This window comes from Fukomys damarensis, unplaced genomic scaffold (assembly GCF_012274545.1).
Source record: "Fukomys damarensis isolate Sample0158 unplaced genomic scaffold, DMR_v1.0_HiC HiC_scaffold_24, whole genome shotgun sequence".
NCBI lineage: Eukaryota > Metazoa > Chordata > Mammalia > Rodentia > Bathyergidae > Fukomys > Fukomys damarensis.
The window spans coordinates 66,083,549-66,103,822 of NW_022900936.1; the positions used below are offsets into that span (position 1 = coordinate 66,083,549).

Here is a 20,274-nt window from a genome sequence, read left to right on the forward strand (position 1 = left end):
TTTTTTTTTTTTTTTTTCAGTCTCATGTTGTCAAAAAGAGGAAGATAGTATAAAACTAAGTGATGCAGAGAAGGTCTTAGTTAGAATAAATGAAGAATGGTACAACTGCCTATGTAAGATGGAGCCCTTTTCAAGACGGTAACATGTAGCCATTGTCACTAGCAACTCATTTATGAAGCAGAGATTAGTGGTGGCATCAGTTGTGCGTTGGCTAAAAGTAGGGAAGACTCTGTAATAAGCTCCCTCGCAGTGTAAGAAAAGTCATCTACTTTCTGTACAGCTTGATTAGCAAGCTACAATGGTCATGTTTTAAGCACATTCCTACAAGCATAGCCAAATTTTGATGACATTCTAAGCATTTCCATTTGTAAAGTACTGTTTCAAGTTCATAGACTTTTTATTGTCAGTAATGATTTTTATGTTTATCTTTGGAATAAAGAATGTAATTTTAAAATTGAAGGGTGTGTGCTCTATTAAAGGGGACCTCACTGAAACTATTTTATTTTACTATGAGTATTCTTTTGAGATTTGAAATTTCTAAAACCCATGGTTCAGAATAACTTTACATCTCTCTAAAGAAAAGTTATCATTAGGGAATAGAAATAATTAGCTACAGAAGGAAGTTAGGTCAGGAACTAAAGTAATTCAGGTGGACTACTGAACAACTTGAACACCTCACAGACTTCTCAACTGAGACAATACTTAAGGAACTCAAAGCTACTTAAAACAGCAGCAGGAAATGCTTCTATGTAAGAACATATAGCACTTTATGTATATTAGTTAACAATTCTCTAACAACCCTATGAACTAGGTACTAGTACTATCTTTCACAGTAAGGAAACGGAGGCAAAGAGAGTTTGCACAATATATTCAAGGTCACCCAGCTAGCAAATAGCAGAGGTAAGATTTATTCTAGATCTGAATCCATACTGTTAGTCACAATACTATACCTGTAAATAACAGGAAGATTGTAAATTAAACAACTGAACAGTATAGAGATTACATGGGCAGTGTTGTAAGAGGGTATTATAATGTGACCATAAATTTCTAGTTCTTTAATCAGAAATACCCAAAGAAACTAAGTGAAATGTCAAGCACCTTCACAGTGCATTAGGACTAAGACCTCTCCTCCTGATTAGTGCATTACACTCAGGAAGGTCCACACCTTGCAGTGATCTAAAACCACAAGACTTATTTGATCACTCAAGAAAATGACATAGGGGGCTAGGGATTTAGCTCAGTGGTTCCACTGCCTGCCTTGCAAGCACAAGGACTCACCCGAGTTCCATCCCTGTTACCAAAAAAAAGAAAGAAAGAAAATGACATACTTTAATATAAAAGCAAAACAAAAAATCAGCTGTTAATGCTCTAATTTGATATAAAATAATCTTGTCCAAAACTATTTTTTTCACATTTAAGAAATGCACTTATATTATACATATATTTTTTATAATATGACTATGAATCCAAACAGTAACCTTGGGGTGGGGTACAGCTCAAAATAGCAAGTGTCACTTGAACTTTTAGCTTTCAACTTACTGAAAGGGTATAAGTAAGCAAACTATGAAAAATACAGGAATCATTATTTCCTTCTGCTTTTGGACATTAAAAAAAGAAATGAAGGCAACAAAAGATAGTATTTAAGAAACCAAAGCCTCAGGAAATGACAATGTTTCTGTGTCTTTCCTTCTCTCCCATCTGTCATGCATTTGTATTCCCCTTCCTGGTAAGTGAAGGAAAAAAAGAAAAGATAAAAGGCATGAAGGGCTTTAACTCTTCCTTATATGAGCTGCCTGGCTTCTTATGACTGAATCATTCAACATCCTTGCTCTTGTTACTGTTTACTGTTTCACTCTCTCCCTTATTTCTCTAAGTTAAAGGCTGCAAATGAAGAGACCAAAAAATGACTGCTTCCATTCTTTAGAACCATTTCTTCACAGATTTGGGCATAAGAGCATACATCAATTTAGTCTGTAGAAAGTAGATCAAAAGTTTTATATATTCTCAGGTGTGGGCAAGGAAACATGAAAATGCTATTCATTTTTCACAGTTTAGACATATGTGAATGGATTTGTTTTGCCTGCAAAGAAAGGAACAAAGAAGCACAAAAGATACACTTACAGACTCATAGAGTTGTTTACAGGTTTGGCTGGCATCGATTCTCCCTGCAAAGGAAGCTGTTGGAACCGTAGTGTTTAACTCATGTACTATTCTGTCATCAATCGTCCTCATCACCTTGAGTAATTCCTATATATGTTTAAAATAAAAGAATATAACCTGAATGGAAAGTTAAGTGATAGAAACTAATTACTGAAGCAAAAAATAAACACTTGGATATTTTACAATTCTTTAACACTGGAGTGGGGAAAATGAAGCTAAATATAGTGTAATCATTAGAAAATATCTATTACAAGGATGAGAGGCAGGTTATGTAATTCTAATAGTGGGCACCAAGTCTGTCTCCTTGGTTCAACTCTGATCGTCTTAGGGCTTAGGACTATTTTACTCATGCTTAAGTTCCATGTGTTGGCATGGTGCTTAACAAACAGCATAGTCTCTCCAACTGTAGCACACAGCCAAAAAAAGGTTCTTCTGAACTCAAGCACCACGCATTCTCCAAAAGAACCAGAATAACTGTTAGCTCTATTCCCACTATACCTCTCATTGTAAATCATAGTGCTAGAGAGAACATTTCCAGAAAAATATACAAGAAATCATCAGTAGTAGTTAATGCACTGAAATTAAACTATACTTTAGACTTTTTAATATGACTGTATTTTTGTTATACAAATAAGTAATACAAAATATGCTGTTAGAAAAGAAATAAGATTATTAGTTTTCTTTTGCAGGGGTACCGGGGATCAAACTTGTGACCTTGCACTTACAAGGCAGGCAGCGGAACCACTGAGCTAAATCCCTGGCCAGTTTTCTTATTAATAGAACAAGCAGGAATTAGTTTTGTTTTTTTTTAAGGAATTAGTTTTATCTTTTCTTAAGTAACCCCTCACATTTCCCAAGATCCCCTTTCCCCTAGGTTTTCAATTTCTCCTAGCCTGGCTCAATGGCCCAAGTCTATAATCCCAGCTATTCAGGAGACTGAGGCAGGAAGATCACAAATTAGAGGTCAGCCTGGACAATTTAGCAAAGTCCTGTCTCAAAATTAAATTTTTTATAAAGAGGTGGGAATATAGCACAATTATAAAGACCCTGGATTCAACCCCCCAATACCAACCATATTTTTAAAAAAATGGCCCCCAATATCAAATAACCAACCAAAAGAAAAATAGTACCAAAAGAACAGGGAAATCCAAGATTGCTGTGTATTACCTGCACAGCGTAATCTTTTCTCCCATCATTTCTGTGACAAGAGCACTTCTTTACACTGGTCACCACACAAAGGCTGGACATCAACTACATTCTGTCTGTAATCTACATGAATTCTTGGGCAAGTTTCTAGCAGTATACTCCTCTTTATTGTTTAAGCTTACAATAAAAAAGAAATAAAAGAATACAAAATCAGGGCCAGATATTTGGCTCAGTGGTTCCGCTGCCTGCCTCACAAGCACAAGGACCCGAGTTCGATCCCCAGTACCAAAACAAAAACAAACAAAATCTTCAAAACAATGATTACTGCAAACTCACCAAGAAAACTGAATTATATATTAGGAATATAATTATTGTTGAAAACATCCAGCTTAACATTCAATAGCTCTGGTAGGCCCAGCCCTTCAGCCCAGCATACAAGAGACCTGAAGCAGCTTGCAACCCTCTGGTGGGCCCTCCTCTTTGGTGCAGAGCAACAGAAGAGCACAGAAGCAGCCCAAGACCCTCTGGTAGGCCCGCCCCTTCAGCCTAGCATGGCAGAGTAACACAGACCCTCCAACCAAATAAGACAAAGAGGCCTCTCTGAGGCTCCTAGATAAAAATTGAAGTGCACTACAAAGTGAAGAAAATCTCTGTGATAAAGGCACAACACACCACCACAGTTGGGAAGTCTGAGGGACCAGTACCACACATCAGAACCTGGTCTAACTTCAGGGGAAAGACAGCTGGAACCTGCAGTAGAACCTTGCAGACTTCAACCCAGCAGATCAGAGATCCCAACTTGGGCCTTGCAGCCAGAAATCAGCCTGAACCTCAGGGGACAGCTGCTAGCTTGCTGAGACAAATTAATTTAGACCTGTACACTCCTGCCCACACTGTCTCTTGTGTCAACAGAGGCATACCCTGAAAGAGTCCTTCTATTTCTATTTTTTATTTTTAAAGTAATATTTTTCTTTAATCATTTCAATTTTTTTTCTCAAATTTTTTCTTTTTAAAATCTTCTTTTGCTTATCTCCCCTCTCTCTCTCCCTCTCCTTTCTCCCACATTGATCTCCATTATGCTCCCATTTTGTTCCTGTTCCTATCCTATTCAACTTCATGTTCTTTCTTTTCCTTTTCTTCTCTTTCCTTCTCTCAATTGCCATTAGTCTTAAAAGAAAGTGATTACAGTCTCTAGCCTCCCTACTGCTGTTAGTTTGTTCTGTTCTTGGGTATAATTTGTTCTGTCTTCTCTTCTCTGCAATGGCTCCCTAGAGTTTGTGTGATCTTCCTGCGTCCTCTGACCTCACTTCTAACCTTTCTCTATCCTATCTATCCCTCCCTCCCCAACTCCTTCTAAACCCCCATCCTGAATGGTAAAGATGCTACATTGAAGAGTTTATTCACTATAAATGTATTTTGGGCTGGTCCTCGAGTTTGATTTAATTCACACAGTTAAAGGTGATAGATTAATAACTATCACAAACTGTCATTTTATAAACTGTGCTTAATGCTACTGTGTTGCTGACTGTATCATTTGGGCTAAGGTGTTGTGATTGATCTAATTAGTTGTCCTCCCTACTACAATGAAATGAAACTGCCCAGTCATTACAGACTCAAAACCTAAAGACCAGCTATATCTGGAAGATCAAAGTATTAACCCAGGAATTAAACCAAGGGCATTACCAACAACAAAAATAGAAATAAGAACACATTTAAACAAGGCACAAACACAGAATTCCACCTCACCAAAGGTAAACTCTGGGGGAAATGAGGTGGAACAGTCTGACAGTCAACCATCTGGACACCCTGAACTGACAGCACAGGAAGTTAAAAAAAAAAAAAGATAATTGAGGCTCTAGCAAAATTCAAAACAGAAATAATTTACCAGATAACCACAGAGATGGTGAGAAGAATGAAAGACAAGATTAGAGACTCTAGAACAGAAACAGATTAAGAAAAAAAAAAAAAAAAGATGAGCTCAGGATCATGATGGAAACCACGAATGCCCAGCATAGGAAAGAAATGGAATCCACGGAACAGATTCAAACAGATATCTAGGAGATTAAAAACTCCATAGAAAGCATTCGCAGCAGAATGAATGAATGTGAAGATAGAATTTCAGAAACAGAAGATTGGATTGTGGTCAGTGAGCATGAAAAGAAAGATCTCTTTCTTTCAGTAAGGGATCTGCCAGGTGTGATGGCGCATGCCTGTAATCCCAGCACTCAGGAGGCTGAGGAAGTAGGACTGCTGTGAGTTTGAGACCAGCCTTGGCTACATAGTGAGTTCCAGGTCAGTATCAACTACATAGTGAGACAATTTCTCCAAAAATCAAAAAGAAAAAAAAAATAAGGGATCATGAGAAATCGATCCAACAACTCTTAGATGATGCAAAGAGAAACAATATAAGACTGATAGGAATCCACAAAGTAGCAGGAGAAACTACAAAAGACATAAAACTCTTCACATAATGACAGAAAACTCCCCAGAGGGGAAGAATATGACAGATAAGTGAGGCATATAGGACTCCAACTAGCCATGATAAAAACACAAAACAAAACAAAATACACCTACACCTAGACATATAATGATCAAGATCCCAGAAATCCAACAGAAGAACAAAATACTATAAGCAGTTAGAGAAAAGAAACAAATCAGATGTGAAGGAAAGCCCATCAGAATCACAGCAGACTTTTCAACACAAAACCTCAAGTCAAGGAGAGCCTGGAGTGAGGTATTTCAATTCCTAAAAGAAAACAACCTCCAACCCAGACTGATGTATCTTGCAAAACTATCTTTCAAAATGGATGGGGAAATAAGCTATTTCCATGACAAAGAACATCTGAGAAATTTCACAAACACCAAACCAGCACTCCAAACACTTCTAAACAACACCCTGGAAAAAGAAAATGAAGGCCACAACTCCATGAGGACCAAAAGAGCAAATATATCAGGAAAGGTAAGAAATTAAAAGGAGAGAGGGAAAATAAAAGAACCAACAACAAGAAAATAATATCACAATGAAAAGCCAATACATAACAGTTATAACCATCAATGTTAATGGCCTCAAATCACCAATCAAAAGAAATAGGCTGGCAGAATGGATTAAGAAGCAAAAATCCAACAATATGCTGTATACAAGAAACCCACTTAATCCACAAAGAAATTCATAGACTGAGAGAGTAAAAGGATGGAAAACAGTTCTCCATGCAATAGGAGCCTGGAAAAAAGTGGGAGCCACTACGTCCTTGTAAAGGGAACAATATAAGAGATAAAATGACAGTCAGAAATGCAAAGGGCCAGGGATTTAGCTCAGTGGTTCCGCTGCCTGCCTTGCAAGCACAAAGACCAGAGTTTGCTCCTCGGTACCAAAAAAAAAAAACAAAACCAAAAAAAGAAATGTATATCCACTGAATACTAATGCCCCACCTATACAAAACAAATATTAGTGGATATGAAAAATGAAATAAGCACTAATAGAAGTATAGTGGGGGACCTTAATACTCCACTGACACAAACAGACAGATCATCCAGACAAAAAATCAGCAACAAAATAACAGAATTGAACCGTCTTTGAACAAACGGACTTGGTAGATGTCTACAGGGTGTTCCACCCCACAAAATCAGAATACATTCTTTTTGGCTGCACAAAGGTCATTCTCCAAAACAGACCACATGCTAGCTCATAGAACATGCTTAAGTACATGCAAAGGAACTGAAGTTATCCCATGTATATTATCAGACCATAGTGCAATTAAACTAGAGATCAATACCAAAAGAAACTGCAAGAACTTCACAAACACATGGAAAGTTATTCCTTGTTCTTGGATAAGGAGAAGCAAAATAGTGAAAGCTTCTATACCTCCAAAACTGTTATACAGATTTAATGCAATCCTGATGAAAATACCCATTATGGTTTGTGTTTAGATGTCCCCTCAAAGCCTCATATGGATGAGGTGGGACTTTCTGAGAGGTAGTTGAATTTGGAATGTGTGATCCTGGTGTTAAGGGCATGTGATTATTAAACCACCACAAGTGAGTAATTAATTTGGCACCGCCCTAAGACCCATAGTATGGGTGGGTAAAAGAGGTACAGAGAGGTCAGGCATTTAGTTCATATGGTGAAACACAGGGATCTAGTTTCAATCTTTAGCAAGTTGAAAGCCAATTTTCCAACACCATTTATTAAGGAGGTTATCTTTCCTCCAGTGAGGACGGCTGGCTACTTTGTCAAAAATGAGGTAGCTGAGTGTGTCTGGTGTTGTTTCTGCATCTTCTAATCTATTCCACTGATCCTCAGATCACAACACAAAGAGTGTTTCCAATTATAATAACCAGTTACTCAATTTAATCTAGCTTCTATTCCTATCATTCCATTAATCTTTAATTAGTGAACTTAACAGATCTCAATTCCAGAAACAAAACAGCTTGTAGATGGCCCATAATTCAGATTAATAAAACACAAGCAAATGAAAGGTCTAACACCATGTTTTCTTTTCTTCTTCCCATATCTTTTTGTCAATAGCACAGTATTCCTTTTATTCTTAGGGGATAATATCAACATATTCACTGAGCTACCATCATCTTAAATAGTACTAAATTTTATACAGTAGAGGATATATAATGTCCAATAAGTGATAAATTCCAAACAAATCATAGCAGCACTAACAAGAGTAAAAAGAAAAAATAAAGCTGGGCGTGGTAGCACATGTCTGTAATACCAGCTACTTAGGAAGCTGAGATAGAAGAATAAAGTTCAAGGACATTGTGGGCAACTTTAGTGAGACCCTGTCAATAAAAAAATTAAAAGCCCTGGAGACATAGTTCAGTTCAAGGCCCCAGATTTGATCCCCAGTATCATACCCTAAATTTTTAAAAAAATGACAGACTGGGACCACCTTGCCAGCTTTACCTCCTACAACTGCCCACTAAAAACAAAACAAAACAAAAAAACACCACAAAAACCAAACTCTTAAAAATGTATTTAAAAACCTTCTCCACATATATTGAACAGATCTTCTGAAGCCAAGGTTTAACTGTACTTTTTTTTTTTTTTTTTTTTTTTTTTTTTTTTTTGGTACCAGGGACTAAATTCAGGACCTTCCACTTGCAAGTCAGGTGGCAGAACCACTGAGCTAAATCCCTGGCCCTTAACTGTACCTTCTGAATAAAATTTTCCTTGGGCTGGGCATGATGGAACATGCCTTGTAATGCCAGCACCGTGGGAGGCTAGGGCCAGAAGACTGAATTCAAACCCAGCCCAGGCAACTTAGTGACTTAGCAAAATCCGGTCTCAAAATAAAAACTTATCAGCAAGGTGCTGTGTTCAGTCACTAGTAACACAAGCCACATGAAAACAAAACATTTTCCTTGGCTATAAAATTCCTCAGCAATCTTCTGTTTTCTGGGATTTGTAAAAACTATTATTCATTAAGTTTATTGGTACATGTTAGGTATACAATATGATAATCATCATTGGGAATTTGTACCTCTACATGATATATCTTGGTTCTTGTTTTTTTCCCCATAGACCATGCTGCTATGAACACAGGTGCACATATAACACTGTGGTATGATTCTTTTGATTCTTTGGGGAAGATACCCAGCAGAATAGCTGGGTCAAATGGGACTTCCAATCCTGGTTCTTTGAGGTACCTCCATACTGATTTCCACAGTGGTTGCACCAATCTACACTCCCACCACAGGAGGAGGAGGGTTCCTTTTTCCCCAAAGCCACACCACCATGTCTTACTGGTTGATTTCTTGATAGCAGCTATTCTTTCTGGAGTGAGGTGGAATCTCAGTATTGTTTTAATTTGCATCTCTCGAATGACCAGTGATGTTGAACATTCTTTCATGTTGTTTTTTGTTGTTGTTTTGGTATTGGAGATCAAACTCACGATCTTGTACTTGCAAAGCAGCATCAATGGGCTAAATCCCAGCCCTGTTTCTACTTCTTTGTCTGAGAAATGTCTGTTCATTTCAGATAACCATTTTTGGATTGGGTCTTTAAATTTGGGAAGTCTGTTTTTAAATTCTTTATATAATCTAGAGGACCAGGCAGTAAAAAAAATTTCCCACATTGTGGGTTATCTCTTCACTCTGTTGGTGATTTCTCTTGCTGTGCAGAAGCTTTTTAATGATGCAATTCAGTGTTGATTTTTTGTGCTAGTTCGCGTGCAACTGAGGTTTTGTTCATGAAATCTTTTCCTAGCCAATGTCTTTAAGAGTTCTATCTAATCTCTCTTCCAGCCAGTTTAGTGTTTCTGTTTTAATGGTTGGATCTCTGATCCATTTAGATTTTAGTATAGTGTATGATGAGAGATATAGGTCTAGTTTTAATCTCTGTTAAACCTCTGTTAGTTGAAACCCAATTTTTTCCAGCACCATTTATAAAAGAGGCTTTCTTTCCTCCAGAGAGGATGTTTGGCTTCTTTGTCAGAGACGAGGTAGCTGAGTATGTCTGGAGTTGTTTCTGCATCTTCTAATCTGTTCCACCAAACCTCGGGTCTGTTTCTTTGCTAGTACCATGCAATTTTTAACACAGTGACTTTGCAGTATAGTTTCAAGGTGGGGATTCTGATACTCCCTACCTTGTCTTTTTTTTTTTTTTTCGGATTCAGAAACTATTTACTAATATCGAGTATGTATCAAGCACCATTATAAACACTGTGGCTACAGTAGTAAATAAAACACAAAAAGTACTTCCTCTCATAAAATACCTAAAGAGGGAGAGACAATAAATACCCTCATCAACAAGATAACTTCAGATACTGAAAAGTACTGTGAGAAAGAACACAAACCAAGGTTACAGGATGAAGAATGACCAAGGGGAAACTATAATAACATCTATGAGACTAAGTCACAAATTATAAAACAAAGATAAACTTTGGAATTAAATTGAAGAATTAAAGGAAGGCAAGTGGACTAAGCAAATAAGCAAGAAAATGGTGTGAAGTGAGGTCAAGGTAGACCAAAATACAGGACAAAACAAACTGTGGAAATGATTGAAAGCAAAAAGGCATTAGATAAGGGAATAACAAAACATTAATTTTTCTAAAAACATTACTCTGGCTGCTATGTGGAGAATAACATAGAATGGAAACAGGGTGACCATTGAGAGGATATGTACCATGGCCATCTAATCAAGAGATAAAGATGGTTTGGTCAAGTGTTATCTGTAGAATTAAGGAGAAACAGAGTCTGGATATATTCTGAAAAATAGAACTGAGGACTTGCTAGATAGGAACCGGTGGTGGGAGATGAGAAAAAAATAACAGAAAGGTTTCAGGTTTGAAGCTAAAGCAACTCAATACACGACAGTGCCATTAACTTACGTGGGTGGAGAAAGACTAGGGAAGGAAAAGATTTGGATGTAGTGAGAAGATAAAAGAGTTCTATTCTGACTCAGGATATTTGACAGTATTAAAGATTATTGTTAATTTCTTGACACTGGTGTTATAATTTTAAAAACTAATCTGAGACTAAAATATTTACAGAAAAAAATGTATGTCTGGAACGTCCCTCAAAATAATCTGGCAAAACAAGTGGTGAAAGTATATTGCATAGAAGAAAAGTGGACATGAGGGCCGGGGATTTAGCTCAGTGGTTCCGCAGCCTGCCTCGCAAGTGCAAGGTCTCGAGTTCAATGCCCAGTACAAAAAAAAAAGAGTGGATATGAACTGACTGTTGTAGCTGGAGGCTGGTTACCTGGAGGTTCATAGTACTATCTCTTGAGCACATGTTTAAAATTTTGTCAAAAAATATACATACACATATATGTATCAGTTCTGTTTTGGGCCAGGTGTGGTGGCACATGCCTGTAATCCCAGCACTTGGGAGGCTGAGGCAGGAGAATCGCTGTGAGTTCAAGACCATCCTGGGCTACAAAGTGAGTTTCAGGTCAGTCTCAACTACATAGTGAGACCGTCTCAAAAAAAGAAAAAAAAAAGTTCTGTTTTGGACTTAAGCTTGAATTGCATATTTAGATAGCTGAGCAGAAAAGTAGAGTAGGAAGTTAAACATACCAGTCTGACATGGATCAGGCTAGAATTACACGAATGAATTGATGCTATTTATAGCACTGAGACTAGAAAAGTCACTGAGTTAAACTGTAGGGAATGAAGGGGGCCAAGATCAAGAAGAAACTCTGGCACCTAAAAGCAGGGGAAAAGTCTGATGTAACAGAAGTCAGAAGAAAGATTCAAACAAGGGAATAATTACACTGAATGCTTTTAAGAAGTCAAGAATTACATAGACTGATCTTGATAAAAGCCATTTAACTAAAATGTTCAATGGACTGAAAAGTTAAAGTAGCGTAAGTAAAATTAAGAGAAAACATGATGCAAGATCAGGTCCACTATCATAGGTTATATTACAAGATGTTAGTATTTCTGGAGAGCCATGGAGAATAAATGAAATGCTCTAAGTACAAGGAGTAACATAATCTGTTCTGTGTTTTTAAATGACTGCTTAAGTTAAGTGAAAGTGTGGAAAATGGATTAGAGAAGAAAAGGACCAGATGTGAAAACAACAGCCAAAAGGCTGACAGGAGTTCAGGTAAAAGAACACAGAGCTTAACATTTCCTAGAGTTTCTATCAACTCTGAACTTTCTTTGCAGTTTCAACATGGCTATACTGTAATCACTTTCGCCAAACTCCCCTTCGATAAAACAGTTTGGATCTATTAATAAGGCCTTACCAGCAATGAGAATTCATCTGCATTAACTATGTAATGAATCAATTTTGCACTTTTACTAATGGAAGATACATGCTGGGCATAGTGGCACACACCTGTAATCCCAATACTCAGGAGGCTGAAGCAAAAGGATTGCCATAAGTTTGGCTAATCATGAGTTCAAGGCCAGCCTGAACTACATACATAGTGAGACCCTGTCTAAAAACAAAAACAACTATAACAAAACCTATGGAAGCTATAAATGTGGATTACCAATCATAATCAATTTTTGTATATATACTAGTAAATCATCAACACACGATCTAAAGCTGGGGTTTCAATATAGCAGATACTAATCCTGTGAGGTTAAATTAAAATTTAACACAATTTAAAACTTAATTCTAAAGTGAAAGTGCTAGCGCCAGACATGGTGGTAAACAGATATAATCCCAGCACTTGGCAAAATGAGGCAAGAAGATCACCGAAAGCTGGAGGCCAGCCTAGGCGAATTATGGGTTCAAGGTCAGCCTTTGAGACCCTGTCTTAAAAACAAACAAACAAACAAACAATAAATAAGTAAAGTGCTAAAGCTATCAATATACAGGGAGCAAAAACGTTGAACATTCCCATCATAGGCGGACAGTGATATATGGTGAAAAATATAATGACAATCTCTAAGCTGGTAACAGATTTGTTCAGGCTGCTGAGAATTATGAGGTATTCTTAAATTTCACAGAAAGATATTATAAAGGCTAAAGAGGAAGAAAACTGTGGCAAGTGAGATGAAAGAAGGGATTTTTTTCAAAATTGGAAAGGGAGAAGGAAAAGAACTATACGCTGCCTCACCAGGCTCAACACTTCTTACAATGGAAAATGTGCCACAGCTCTTAAGGCCACTCCAAGAGGGACCAGGCAAAAGGCTGGGCAGGCCTGGCAGACTAAGAGCAAACAAAGATGAGTTCGGGTACAAGAATACTGCAGTTCAATCATGTGCATCACTCGTAAAGAGTTACTACCTATCTAAGGCTTGGGCCTAATAGCACTCTTACTAGCTTTCTCATGAACTCACCAAGAAAATATACAGAAGACATTTTGGAATAGACATAATTGCAACACGTGTCCATAGAGGTATAGTAATATAAAAATATACTCAGATCAGTGGTTCTCCGAAGGTTACAGTGGTTCAGGGTAGGACCTGCAACCCTAACAAGCTAAATGTCACACCATAGTAAAGCTAACCCTTCAGATTTTGTAGTGGCCTTTCTCATCCTTCTTCAAACATGAAGAAATTTGATATATTATGAATCTCCAATTCTAGGCTGACCCTTTAAAATACTGCAATTCAGACACTTCTCTTGGGAATTACATTTTATCTATAATTGTGGGATAAAAATCTCATGTGATTGGAAGGCAATTTGTGTACTGAAGGAGTACCCAGTACTCCTGGAGGGAAAGGAGGGGAGGGCTAAATGTCCTACTGCCCCTACAATTTTATGATAGTCTATTCTTGGAATTCTCAGATAAATTCCTTTTATTACTTGGGGCCATTTTTAGGGAATACAGGGTAGAGAAAAGAGGTATTACAGGACTAAAATACAAAGAATGATCTGGAATTCCCTTGACATTCCTTTCTTTCCCCTCTGCCTTTTGAAGGCACCCAGAGTAGATCTCATTTGCAGTATCTTCTTTTCTGACAGACCTGGCTCCTCAAAGCCTATTTTTACAGCAATGTTCACAGCATGTTTCCCCCGTCAGAAATCCATACTTGCTTGCAATTGCCAGTCTTCTGATAGCCAGCACTTGCAGAAGCAGCAAATTATGGCTGGGTTTGCGAGAAAAGGAACCATTGTGGATGCTAGAAAATCATCTATTTATTTTACGTTTAATTGCCATATGACCCCAAAATCAATTATGCATAAATGAATAAATATTTCTAATACAAATAAAAGATACAAACATTCTGGGAAGGATTCTGTCCAGATAATAAATGAACTAGGTGGCAGATAGGGTCAACAGGAAATGTCAGAGTATCACCAAGTAAAAAGGAAGCACAGAAATGAATATGATGTATTTAGGAAAAAACAAGTAGGCCCACATGTTTGGACAGAAGGGTCCAAATGCATGTCAGATGTGGAGGGAGGTGTGGAAAGAGAGAAGCATGTAAGAATAAGGGCAGTGGTAAGGAATATAGTCTAGAAAAAGGCACTTTGGGGTTGGATTTTAGAGGATCTTATATGCCCTATTTAATACTCTGGATCTAGTTATCTGAATCTAAGTATCAGACACATGGTTTAGATTCTAAAGTTCAGAAGATAATAGGATGAGGTCACCGTATTATGGAGACTAGTATGAAGGGAAGATAAATTAGAGAAAGAATTAACTGAAGAGAGATATGTTCCAAAGCTAGTTGCAAAAATGACAAGTCTTGAACAAAGCCAGTGGGAATTAACAATGAATGTTCCTAAAGTGCCTCTTTGATTGTCTTAACCCTTTACTAAAAAATGACTCATTGGGTGGGCATGGTGGCATACACTTATGATCCCAGCATACAGGAAGTTAAAGCAGGACTTCTGAGAGTTCAAGGCCAGTGTGGGTCAGACAGTGAGTTCATGACCTGAACTGCATAGTAAGACTCTGTTATGGTTTGTTTAGATGTCCACCCAAAACCTCATGTAGATGAGGTGAGACTTTCTTTTTCAGAGACAGATGAATCTGGTATGTGAGATGCTGGGTTTAAGGGCATGTGATTACTAAACCAATACACATGCTTAGTTTGGCACTGCATTAATTCTGGTAGTCTCGATATTATAAAAAGGGCAGAAAGATACTGTTAAACCTCTTGTTACCTTTGCTGCCCTGTGTGCACCATGTTGTTTCTCCTCTGCAATGAGTGTTTGCCATCCCTGCCTTGGAGTCAGCGATTATGGACTGATACTTCTATGAACGGTAAGCCAAATAGCCCCCTTTCTAACTTTGGGTCTCAGGTATTTTTGTCTCAGCAACAAGAGAAAATTAACACAGACCCTATATCTAAAAACAAAAAAAACAAAAAAAACTTCCTGATCTCACACTCCAAAGCCTTTCACAATCTGATTTTAATCTCTTTGTAACCCCAGTGTGATCTGTGCAAATCCAATATTCCAACAATATTTTTTTGTTTTTAGTACCAGGGATCGAACTCAGACCCTTGCGCTTGCTAGGCAGGCGCAGTGCCACTGAGCTAAATCCGCAGCCCTCCAGCAATACTGATTTGCCATTTCCCTCCAATACAGTCATATGTCACATAACATTTTGGTCAAAAGTGGATCACAAAGCCAGGCGTGATGTGATGGTGCATGCCTGTAATCCAAGAACTTGAGAGGCTGAGGCAGGAGGATTGCTGAGAGTTCAAGACCAGCCTGGAATTCACAGCGAGACCTTGTCTCAAAAAGCAAAACAAAACAAAATAAAATTTTTTATAAAAATGATAGTGATCCCATAAAATTATAATGGACCTGAAAAATTGCTACTACCTACTGGTACTGTAGCCATTGTAACATCATAATGCATTACTCACATGTTCGTGAGGATGCTGGTGTAAATATACCTATTGTGCTGCAAGTCTTATAATTATGTACAATATATAATACTTGACAATAATAAATGATCTTTTTACTGGTTTATGTATTTACTCTATATTAGTTTTGAATCTATTCTACGTATAGTGGTCTCATATATTTTGTTTACTGTACCTCTTCATTGCATTAAGAAGAAACAGAGTGCTGACTTACACCACCTAAGCTTGTGTAAGTACAGTCTGTTTTTTACACAATGATAGAATTATCTAATGATGTATTTCTTAAAATATAACCCTGTTGTAAAGGGATGCATGATTGCACATAATTTTTTTGGCCTAGTATACTATTACCTCTCAGATCCAACCTAATGGTTATCTCTTATTTCTCTAAACTCTAGAGCATTTCATTCATATCTTCAGAATCTTCTACATGTTTTATACCCTACATGAATTAAGTTCCATGTTATATACTTTGTCCACTAAGATATCCCCAAATGCCTGGTAGCTGGTAGTTATTTATCCTCCAAAGTGCCTGTTGAATCACTAATCCCCTGGAGAAAGGGCCTTTAGAGAGCAATGAAGATTAAATAGAGGGCAAAGTTCAGTGTGGTGGCACATAGACACAGTCCCAGCTACTGGGGAGGATGAGGCAAGAGGACTAGAGTTCAGTTCAAGTCTGGGCAACATAGACCCCATTGTGCATGCCTATAATCCCTGCACTCCAGGAGGCTGGGACAGGAGGACCACAAATTCAAGTCCATCCTAGGCAATTTTGCAAGACTTTGTCTCAAAATAAATAAAAACAATAATAATAATAGGCTAGGGATGTGGCTCAGTGCAAAAGCACTGGGTTCAATTCCCAGTAATGTAAATAAATAAATAATGTAACAGAAGTCATAAAGGTGGGACTATAATCTGATAGAACTGGTGTCCTTGTAAGAGATATTCCTTTCTGTCTCTGTACAGCATACAGAAGCAGTCATGTGAAAAGACAGCCGTCTGCAACCAGAAGGAGGGTTCACCAAAAATCAACCCTGCCAGTACCTTGATCTTAAACTTTTAGCTTCCAGAACTGTGAGAAAATAAATTTCCATTGTTTAAGCCACCCTGTCTGGAGTATTTTATTATAGCAGCCCTAGCCAACTAACATAGTACCCAACAAATTGAATAAATGTTAAAATGGACTCTAAGCACTCAATATTAAACATCCTTTTTTTATACTTTATTTCACTTTGGAAAGCTATTTTCTAGGAGTGCTACCTTAATTTTTAAATTGGAAGAAAAACTGCCAAAGCTTAAAACACTAAAACCCTTTAAACCTTAATACACAACTATATGAAAAAAAATCAGAATGATTGTGAAGGAAGCAGGAAAGACAAAAGTAGGGACTGACTGGGAAGGATGAGAAAACTTTCGGAGGTGATAACATCAGTCTCTGTTGATGGAGGTTTGTGTTACAGGTATATGTCATTGTCAAACTCTTTGACCAGTACTCCTAAAGACTGTGCATTTCATTGTACACAAAATTTCTCTCTCCAAAATAGTAAACAGATACTGAACTCTAGTTACAATATGCATGCTGACAAGTTTAGGAGTGAAGCATACTAATGTTTGCAGTTTAATTTGAAATGTGATTAAAATAAAAAGTAGACTGATGGATAGGCTGAAAAATGGATAAATGGATATGGTAATAGCAAATTATTAATTGCAGAACTCTAGATGGGTATATAAACATTTACTGTACAATTCTTTCAACTACTCTATAGTTTTTAAAACATTTTTATAATTCTGACTAAAGCCCACATAATCTTTTAAAATTTAAAAAAAAAAACCCAATTTTGGTTTTCTTCCACAGTATTCAGTGCAGTGTTTTTCACATTCAGGATGCTTACATACAAAACCCAACAGTTCGGTCACTTTCAAAAATATTTAATATTTTGTGACAAATTCATTTACATTTAAACATCATACTAAAATGTTACCTTTTTTTTGAGACAGGGTCTCACTACGTACTTCAGGCTGGTCTTGAACTCACTATGTAGCCCAGGCTGGCCTCAAACCCACAGCGATCCCCCTGCTTCAGCCTCCCAAGTGCAGAGATTATAGCACTTTCACTTATGTTCTCTTGTCTCTAAGGCAGTAGGGCAAATATTATTAATAGTCATTTACAAGGAATGTTAAACAATATTCCTGGCACTAAGAAGGCTGAGGCAGGAGGATTGCCCAGAGTTTAAAGCCAGCCTGGGCTACATAGTGATTTCAAAGCCAGTCTGAAACTATATAGTGAGACCCTATCTCAAAAAACAAAACAAGCCAAAAGAACAAAGATAGTCCAAGGCCAGTTTCAGAAAACCAGATATCCTGACATCTACTTGGGATATTCTCCATTATAAATTGGAAAAGCCCTAGAGAAACTTTCTCTAAGTTTCACTGAGATTCATTTTATGATCTTTGGATGTTTTATTAGATCAAAGAAAGCCTATGAAATTTGGTTCTACAGATTAAATAATTAGAAGATGAAAGCAATTTTAAATGTCACTTAACACAATCTTATTTAGAGATTAAAGTAAACTTCCAAAGGGGTTAAGTGATTAGCTCAAGTTCACAAAGCTGTTAATGACAGAAGCAGTAGGAGAGCCCATAGTAGGCATCTAATTCCCTAATTAGTGCTCTTTCTTACAGATCTTAAGGTTACCATTAATTACATCAGCTTATTAACTCAAGTAATGTCTTCATACCAGTTTTACAAGGCCAAATGGACTAGTTAACCTTGCATATTTAATATATTTTGTAATCCAGTGCATTTCTTCTAGCCTGTTAAATTTTTTTTTGTCTTGTTTTGTTTTTTTGAGACAGGGTCTCACTATGTAGTTGAGACTGACCTGGAACTCACTATGTAGCTCAGGCTGATCTCGAACTCACACAGATCCTCCTGCCTCAGCCTCCCAAGTGCTGGGATTACAGGTGTGCGCCAGCACGCCCAGCCTGTTAAAATTTTTTTACAAGTGCTTGTATTTATTGAATATAATGGTCACATCTGAGTTCAGCTGCCAATGGGCTCATCTAGTCCAAAGAGCAGCTGAAGTGGAGAAATAATGGTGGCAAACCCCATATAAATTCCTTGGCCAGATGCTGTTAAATAAGTCAGTCTGCTGAGACTGTAAATACCACTTCCTACAAACCATCAGAGAACAAAGCTTACTATACATAGGTCAAAGATATGTGAAATGATTTTTCAGTATCTGGTTAAAAACACCATTTAAAAGGTTCTGATTTTTTAATTCGACTCTAACTAGACAGTAGGGCATTTATGACAGCAACATAACAAATAGTTTCATAGCAAGTTAATAAAAAAAAACAGATCCTATTCTTGAATTCACGAGATCTCTTATGTTTAAAAATAAAAACTCAGCTTTTTCCTTAAATGTTTCATCTTCTCTAAGGGTTAGGAAGCCAATAGCACCAAAACAGGATTTAAACTTAATCCTGCAAGCTTTCAAACGTTCTCTTACCAAACAGGAAATTGTACCAAGTTTTTATTTAGTAAGTAAGGTCTCTCATTTGCTTCCTTCCCTAAAAACTCAACTTAAAAGAGAACAGCAAAGGTTGGAAATCGAGTTCAGGGAACTGCTACAAGATAGCTACGACCCCTGCCCACAGAGCTAGAGTTCGGATTCATCACCGCAGAATGACCCACTTTCCAAGCCAAGCCCTGCGATACACAGGAGAACCTATGACCCCCGAACCTCCTACCCGCACCGAGCAGCCTCGCTTCCCAAGGCCAAACTCGCGCCCCCATGACCTCCAATGGCTCGGGAAAAAAAGACCCTTGAGCTGCCAGCTTTTCCCACTACAGGCCCATACTATCTCCAAGGCCAGAGGTGCAATAGGGTCTGGGGACAAAAGGAGAGCACGCCTCTCACTTGAGGAAAACCCCATCACCTGGAACTCGGCGAACTCCTCACAGTTCACACCGCCACTGGGCGCCGCCATATTGGACAGACGGGAGGACCCTCCTGCAGGCCAATCACCGCGGAGCATAGGTGTCCGCGGCACCGCCTAACAAAAACAAGTCGGAGGCCAAGTAGCTGAAAGCGAGATATTCCTTCGTGGTTCTTCCACGGGGAAGCGTGTCACTCTGCCATCCTGCTTTCACTTTAATCCTTTTAACATGTCCACCTGGAACTGGCCCACATGCCTGGACTAAAGGTTGTTAGAACTCGAAGGATCGTTTATTCCAGTCCCATCTTCTTACAAAAAGGGAAACGCTCTGCTCACACCAACCAGGTCGTTCGAAAGTGAGCCTTTTCTACTCCTTCCCATTTCCCGGGGTTATTTTAAGAATAAGACCAGTAGGAAGCGAAAGCAAGGGACATTTCTGGTCGTGTGGGTGGGTAAGGGGTGCAAATGATTAGATGTTTAACAGAAAACAAAATGTTTGAAAATACATTAATTTTTCAGGTTAGCCTGACACATTCCAAAAGCCACCGAGACCCGGGGCCAATGGGCCTGTGTACAATTGTTTTGATGAAAAGATAAACTCGTTGAAGGACAGAAAACGGAAGTACTGCCTTATCTAGATGACGCACTTCGGGAGTTTTGCAGTTCGCAAAAGCTCCGCTCTCTCTTCTACGTCTCCTCTACAAGGATTCAGCAAACGAACCCGGCTCGGGCCGCGCCGCCAGCGCCCTGCGCCCGTCGCGCACGTACCACACGCCTCGCGCGTCACGCACGC

General features: G+C 38.2%; 1 protein-coding gene across 1 annotated transcript in view; it reads right to left on the reverse strand.

Annotated features, from left to right (window-relative positions):
* The window catches only part of Ccdc58 (coiled-coil domain containing 58), a 31,928-nt gene extending 12,271 nt beyond the window's left edge, over positions 1-19,657 (reverse strand). Inside the window, exons 1-2 of the mRNA XM_010617927.3 lie at positions 19,482-19,657; positions 2,122-2,247 (exon numbers count right to left, since the gene is read on the reverse strand). Coding sequence (XP_010616229.1) covers positions 2,122-2,247; positions 19,482-19,580 — 225 coding nt within the window. The 5' untranslated portion in view covers positions 19,581-19,657. The remainder of the gene's footprint in view (positions 1-2,121; positions 2,248-19,481) is intronic.
* Between the last annotated feature and the right edge of the window lie 617 nt (positions 19,658-20,274).